The following is a 7,416-nucleotide window of genomic DNA, read 5'->3' as shown; positions in this document are numbered from 1 at the left end:
AGGGTCACGGGGACAGTGCCACCCATGGGGTCACACACGGGGTCACCGGGATGGTGTCACACATGGGGTCACAGGGACAGTGTCACACACGGGGTCATGGGGATGGTGCCACACACGGGGTCACGGGGACGGTGCCACACACGGGGGTCACTGGGATGGTGTCACACACGGGGTCATGGGGACGGTGCCACACACGGGGGTCACTGGGATGGTGTCACACACGGGGTCACACACAGGTCACGGGGATGGTGCCACACACGGCGTCACAGGGACAGTACCGCACATGGGGTCACACACGGGGTCACACAAAGGGTCACGGGGACAGTGCCACCCATGGGGTCACACACGGGGTCACCGGGATGGTGTCACACATGGGGTCACACACGGGGTCATGGGGACGGTGCCACACACGGGGTCACTGGGATGGTGTCACACACGGGGTCACACACAGGTCACGGGGACGGTGTCATGTACATGTTCTTGGACTCAGGTAACACACAGGAACTTGGGTCACTCACAGCCTTCCCGCAGGCCCCCTGGCTAGTGCATGGCCACCTCTTAGTGGTCTGAAAGACCTCGCCCAACACGTCCTGAACTCTGCTCCCACTGAGCCAGTCCAACGCGTCCCCTGGACCCAGGAGTGGGTGTGAGAGTCCTGACTTTTCAGGAAAGATGGGCGAGGCAGGGACGGTGCTGTCAGCTCAGTAAACAGCCTCCTCGCTGGTGGAGGTTTTGGTGACCCAGCAAGCTTCACTCTTCACTGCTGTGGTGTCCACGGCTTGGGGCTTCGTGGCCTGGCATCCAGTGTCCCTGGCTCGGGGCTTCATGTCTGATATCTGTGTCCATGGCCTGGGGACCTAGTATCACAGCTTGGGGCCTCCATCTCCTGACGCCTACATCCATGCTCAGGTCCTGGTGACCCAGTGTGGTCACCTCATGCTGCCCACTGTGATGGTCTGAGCTGTGCCCTTCAATGCCTGGTGCCATTTGACCTTGTGAAGATTGTTCCCCCAGGAACAGCCTCTCCCAGGTCCAGGTCACATCAGGTCTCAGCCACACCCCTGCAGGTGGAGGGGCCTGTCCACGTCCCCCAACTCTGGACCCATGCTCATCTGGGGGACCACGGCCAGATCTGGCTGCCCTCTGCCCCCACACATACTGACCCCTGGTCCCAACAGCCACTCCAGGCTCTCAGCCCAGAGACCACACCCGGAGCCCTCGCTGCCCTCTGCCCCCATAAGCCCTTGCCCAGGCTCACCCCGGCTTCTTCATGGACAGAACCCCAACCCCAGACTGTAACCCCCGACCTACCTCTTCCGGGGACATATTGTCCACCAGGTCCGCAGGGTCCTGGGGAGGAAGACACACCAAGTTCTCTTCCTCCTTTGTTTCTGGTGAAAGCAGTCCCCGATGCCAGCTCCCAGGAAGCCGGATGCCTCCCTCCTCAAAGACAGGCTCCCCCACACCCTCTCCTCACCTGGCTGACCTTCTTCTTGGGGGGGCGAGCCTGGCCCACCAGGCAGCGGAGCAGGGCCCAGAAGATGGAGGGCCTTCTTTCTGGAGGGACCAAGAAGACCAGCAATATCGCCATGTGGGGCACCTCCATCCTGTAGCACCCCATCCCATACACCTCCATCCTGGGCATCCCATCTCAGACATCCCATCCGGCACATCTAGCTGAGGCTGAGCTCAGGTGGTCCACCGACCTGCACCCCGGGGCCCCCTGCAGACACCTCTTCATTCTCCACGGCCACCCTGCCCTCCGCAGACAGGGACACGGAGAAGCCCACAGTCTCAGGCTCACAACCCCTCCTCACATCAGGCCCAGTGGGATGGGGGGGTTCGGGGGACGGGGTCCTCACCGGCAGGCTCTGGGGCCTCTGGCTGCTGCTTGAGGCTGGGCAGGGGCCCATTGGGCTCCTCTGGGTCTGGTGGGACCACAGGGAAGACAGGAGCAGGGAGAGAAGGCAGCGGCTGTCAGGGAGAACAGGTGGCCTTGGTCTTCAGAGGAGGGACCAGTGCAGCAGGTCCCAGGAGACCAGTGAGCTGATCGTTCCTCATCCCCACCCCTCCTGCCCCTGGCATTGCCATGATCTCAGCTGCAGCCCCAGCCCCAGCCCACACTTTCTAGTGTCCACTTTTCACTGGCCAGCCCAGCAATCAGGACAGCACACAGAGTCCTGTGACCTCAGACAACGGTCCCATCACCCATCGTAACGCCACTGCTCACCCCACCCTCCCGTGACCACGGTCCCCTCACCCCCATTCCCCCCCTTCCCCACCTCCCCCCGCCCTCCCTCTCACCTCCACCCTCCGGGGTAGGTCCTCGTCCTCGTCCTCGTCCACGAACGTGAAGGACTCCCGACCCCCGAGGGCGGCCTTGCCATCATAGGGCAGCTCTGACAGCGTCCGGGCCGCGTCCTGGGCGCTCCGCAGCCTCCGCTCCACGCTCAGGTGCCGTTGCAGCAGGGCCTGCAGCTCCGAGCGCTCCACGGAGCCCAGCAGGATCATGGACTCTGCACACCGAGGGCCCGTGAGGCTGCAGGCTGGACGCCTCGGCCCCGGTCCCAGGCCACCCCCGGAGACCCCTGTGTGCAGGCAGCAACTGCCCTCCCCTAAACCGCTCCTGCCCCACAATACACCCCTTGCTCCAGACTGTTGTCATATGTACAATGCCTAATCATAGATGCCTTTGATAGGAAAAGAAAATGTGCAAAATGAATAAAAGAGAAGCGTTGAGAAGGGGAAAAAAGAATCAAACTGCCAGGCCTTGGTCTGCCCCGACAGATGGGTTTGAACTACCAGCCCTTCCACCAGTTGTTGCTGGGCGCCATCAAGTCAGTTGTGACTCATGGGGACGGGGTATGACTGAGAACTGCCCCAGGGGGCTTCCAGGCCCCCTTCCCACATGCCTCTGGGCGACTTCGAACTGGCAACTTTTCAGCGATGGATAATTGATATCCACTAAACGTGTATGGAAAGGCACTTAGGGAAGTCAGAAGTCAGCTTCTGACTGAGCCCCCCATCTAGGGGCAGAAATGTCCAGTGTGGGTGAGGGGCTGACGGCGGAGGAAGGGAAGGTGCTGGGAGGGAGGTGGGTGAGGCCAACCCAGCACCCCTCCTGGACCTTCTCTCCCCATGGTGGTCTGGTTGACTCAGCCAGCTGTCAACAATGGCAGCTCAAGTGCACCCCAGAGCGCCACGCAGCAGAGGCCTGGCAATCGCCTCCCCCAGACCAGCCCCTGAAGCCCATGGAGCACGGGCACACATGGCCGCCGTCAGGGTCAGCTCCTTGGCTGCTGGTCCTGGCCCCTGGAGCCACACAGGGGCTACAGCTGCAGAGGGTCATTGGCCTTTGTGTGTGACACAGCTGGCTTACTCTAGGGTGGGAGTGTCCCGTGAGGGGCACAGCTGGACCTCCACTAGCTGCTGGACTTCATCTGAAGGCGGCCATGTGGCAGCGCCCAGCCTTGAGGAGAGCCAGACCAGTTCCCACTGACCTTTAGAGTCAACCAGAGGTAAGGTCTTGACTGTGGTGGCCTGGAGCAAGGCTTGCAGCTCCCCGTACGTGCAAGAAGCGGAAATGAACTTGACATCTCTCACCATGATGTCCTCAACAAAGATGGTAAATTTGCTACAGAGGAAGAAGGTGGACGTCGGCCACCACAGGCCAGGCTACTCACAACCCCCTGTGTGAGGCCCACCACAGGGTTACCACTCACAGGGACACAACTCAGCGTGAGGCCAGTCCTCCCACCCCAGAGGCCCCAGCCCCCGGCCCTGGGCTGGTCCAGGCCCCATGCTGACCTGAGCTGGTTCCACCCCAGACACCCCCGGCCCTGGGCTCGTCCGGGCCCAGTGCTGACCTGAACTGGTTCCACCCCAGACACCCCCGGCCCTGGGCTCGTCCGGGCCCAGTGCTGACCTGAGCTGGTTCCACCCCAGACACCCCCAGCCCTGGGACCCAGCCCCCAACCCCAGGCTCCAGCCCCCAGCCCTGGGCTCGTCCGGGCTCCGTGCTGACCTGAGCTGGTTCCACCCCAGGTCTGGCAGGTAGGGCAGCTTCTTGACCTGGATGATGCTGTCATAGAGGGATGGCTGCAGGCTCTGCGCCACCATGTTGGCTAGGATCACAGCCACCATCATGGGCAGGATGTGTGCAATCTGGCCAGTCAGCTCAAAGCAGATGACCGCTGTGGAGACCGTGTGGGACACGGCGCCGGTGAGAGCCGCTGCCCCTGGAATGAGACACGGGCATTGCTGTGACGGCGGGGACGCGCCCATGCCCGTGCCGACTCACTGAGGTGACCCTGATGCCCATCTCTTTCCATGCCCGTCAGAGAGTCCAAGCATGTGTGTGCCCAGATCCTCATATATCATGAACCATGCTGTGCTCTCAGGCCCTCACGTCTCAGAGTCCGGGACGTTCTGGCTCAGCCGGGCGTTTGAACTCAGCCTCAGGTCTTGGGACCAACAGTGAACACTGAACTGGTGTGAAAACCCAAAACACGGTGCCATGGGCTTGGGGCAACAAGGCCTGGCCTGGCTGGGACTCTGACGTTTCTCAACCTGATTCAATGCCTGCAGGGCATTGCATCACCCGAGAGCACATGTGTGTGATGAAGGGACGCGGAAGTTACGTCCTGATCTGTATGATGTGATTAACTGAGCAACTCTAAGCGGATTAGAGGGGCAATGCAGCATTAGGGCACTTCCCTGGGGTGTGGTCCCTAAGCCTTTTATCTCACTAGGGTTAAGTGGGGGGAGGAAGCAGAGGAGGACCTCCGTGTCACCAGGACAGAAGAGCCCTGAGCCCAGCACCTCCTTTGTTCTCAGGTCTCTGCACTGGGAAGCTCCTTGACCTGGCAAAGGACACGACCCGTGGATGTCCCCAAGGAACGCCAGGCCCACAGATGCTGAGAGACAAGGCCTTTCCTCCGGCTCCGACAGGGACAGAGGGCCTTTCCTAGAGCCAGCCCCTGGATTTGGACTTCCAGCCTCAGCTGTGAGAACCAACTTCTGCTTGGTAAAGCCACACAGTTGGGGTGTCTGTCACAGCAGCAAGAGAACTGAGGTGTGCAGGCTCCCTTCAGAAATACAAGGCTTACTTAAGGGACTTAGGAGTGAGTGGGTCTGAGATGTGGAATCTAAGCTTTGAAGCTGGACTGTGCCATTGGGGCAGGCAGACCTCGGAGCTCCCATGGGCTGACCCCAGACTGCCCAGTGTAATGTGACCAGTGCCAGTAAGACTGGGTGCTGACTGCAGGCAAAGGTTATGCCTACATTTGTTCAGCTGCAGTCTCTGAAGCGTGCAAAAGGGGAGGGAACCGTGTGAGAGACCATGAGACAACCAGAGTGTGACAGCAGCACGGAGTGGGCACATGCTGGGGGAAAGACGCCACTATGTGCAGGACTGACACCAACCTTTAGTAAGAAATGTACCATTGGCATCGCACAGTGAAACGGCGTGCCGTGAAACGAGGTGGGCCTGCACTGCATGTCTATCTGCCCTGAAGCAGAATGCCACCTGTCCCCTGGGACTAGACGTACTTCCTGTTTACACGCGGGTGAGGCTGCCCGTGGGGAGAGGAGCCAGGAAGCCCTGTCGTGTGTGTGTGTGTGTGTGTGTGTGTGTGTGTGTGTGATGGTCAGAGACGAGCCTTGGAGGGGGACTGGAGGCACAGTGCATCTTGGGCCTTGAGCTGCTGTAGGAAGCACGTAGACTGAGGGCGGGCACGAGAGAGATGAAGATGAGGAAGAGAAGGAATGAGGGGGCTGAAGGGAGGGGCTGTTAGGGCGTGGGGTCTCCACCGAGCCATGAGCTGGACAGTGAGAGTTCTTGGGCTGCCCGGCTGCTGAGAGGGACGGACGAGGTACGGCAGTTCAGGGCACTTGGAGTGTGGCTTGGAGAGACGGGACTTCAGGAAGCAGAGTGATCACAGACCCTCAGCAGGGCAGCCCCTAAGCTGCCTCAGGGCACATTACAGCACAGGGACATGGGGCCCCTGCAGGCAGCCAGCTCGCTCCAGGGCCATCCGAGGGCCAGCGCCACCAGCAGCTGCATCTAGAGCCCGAGCAGTAGGAGGCTATCTGCAGGGTAGTGCTGGGCCTGCGGGGTTCCCGAAGGACGCCTCCAGACACAAGCCGAGGGTCTCTCACCCTCATGCTGTCTGATCCCCACGAGGCTCCGAGAAGCTCACTAAGTTCTAAGTCACAGACAAGAGCGACCCATGTGGGTCAACGTGGAATTGAGGCCACGCGTCTGGAATGTGATGTTCGGAGAGTTCACCGGTGTGGGGAGAGGGGTCCTGGGTGACGGGCAGGGTGCTCTCACCAATCACTGCGTAACCCCCAGGAAGGATCTTGTAAATGATGTCATCAAATAAGATGCCGTCTGGGAACAGCATGGCCATCAGCTCTCCCACCAGCCTTCCGAAGGCGGCGCCTGTGGACAGTAACGTGGTGTCCAGGGCACCTCCCTCCCACCCACAAGCCAGCCTCTCGTGGGGGCTGAGACCAAGCACAACGCCCTGAGGCCCAAGCCTTCTGTGTCCCCCAGAGAACTCACCTAGCACAAAGACGGGCATGAAGCCTCCGCAGGGTATGGGCATGGTGGTGGCCACAATGGACATCCAGAACTAGGGCACAAAGAGGTGTCAGGCAGGCCCTGATACACAGTCACACCTCTCTCCACTGCCCTCTCACCTCCAGACTCCCTGAAATCCTGGAGAACGCAGCCTTCTTGAAGGGCCTTCCTCAGGAGCCCACCCCCCGAAGGAACTACAGCGCTCCCAGACGAAGGCTGCCACAGACAACGGTGAAGGAAAGTTCTTCCTGACGGCTGGCTCGAGTCTCTCCTGCTTTGAGTGACTGTGGCCTCTGGACAACCTGGAGCAGGAGACGGAGCCCAGGGGACTCACTGCTCACTACCCGGGCCGCCGACCCACTTGGCCACGAACGTCCCCCCTCAGAGCTGCCTGCACTTTCACATGGAACCACCTCTTCCCTGGGTTCTGCTGTTTCTGAAAAGGAGCCAAGGAGGCCGACACCTGCACGGCCTGGTGATTCCCACCTGTGGCCACTGGTCAGTTACCAGGCCTCTGACATGTGGGCCTCAAAAAGGGCGCCATGCCCTTCACACCTGTCCTGGCCACATGGAGAGACAGGCTGAGACAGGGCAGGCAGGTCGACCAGGACAGGCCAGTCTGGGGAGCTCTCCAGTGGGGCCCTTGTGGGGAAAGCTGTGTGCACGTGGACGTGGCCAAAGATGCTTAGAGATGAGGAATCGGTGAGGGAAAGGAAAGGAACAGTGCTGAACTCTGGAAATGTCTGTGAAAGGAAAGAGACTATCGTGTGTGTGTGTGTGTGTGTGTGTGTGTGTGTGTGAGAGAGAGAGAGAGAGAGAAAACGGCTCTA

General features: G+C 60.5%; 1 protein-coding gene across 1 annotated transcript in view; it reads right to left on the bottom strand.

Moving 5' to 3' along the window:
* CLCN1 (chloride channel, voltage-sensitive 1) overlaps positions 1 to 7,416 on the bottom strand; it is a 34,654-nt gene that overhangs the window by 2,705 nt on the left and 24,533 nt on the right. Inside the window, exons 13-20 of the mRNA XM_006887175.1 lie at positions 6,569 to 6,638; positions 6,335 to 6,445; positions 4,025 to 4,238; positions 3,501 to 3,634; positions 2,305 to 2,516; positions 1,863 to 1,974; positions 1,478 to 1,557; positions 1,312 to 1,350 (exon numbers count right to left, since the gene is read on the bottom strand). Of these exons, the coding sequence (XP_006887237.1) occupies positions 1,312 to 1,350; positions 1,478 to 1,557; positions 1,863 to 1,974; positions 2,305 to 2,516; positions 3,501 to 3,634; positions 4,025 to 4,238; positions 6,335 to 6,445; positions 6,569 to 6,638 (972 nt within the window). The remainder of the gene's footprint in view (positions 1 to 1,311; positions 1,351 to 1,477; positions 1,558 to 1,862; positions 1,975 to 2,304; positions 2,517 to 3,500; positions 3,635 to 4,024; positions 4,239 to 6,334; positions 6,446 to 6,568; positions 6,639 to 7,416) is intronic.

This window comes from Elephantulus edwardii, unplaced genomic scaffold, assembly GCF_000299155.1.
Source record: "Elephantulus edwardii isolate Elephantulus edwardi_28Jun2011 unplaced genomic scaffold, EleEdw1.0 scaffold00055, whole genome shotgun sequence".
In the NCBI taxonomy this organism is placed as follows: Eukaryota; Metazoa; Chordata; class Mammalia; order Macroscelidea; family Macroscelididae; genus Elephantulus; species Elephantulus edwardii.
The sequence above is the reverse complement of the archived record's forward strand: the minus strand, read 5'-3'. Positions and strand labels throughout refer to the sequence as shown.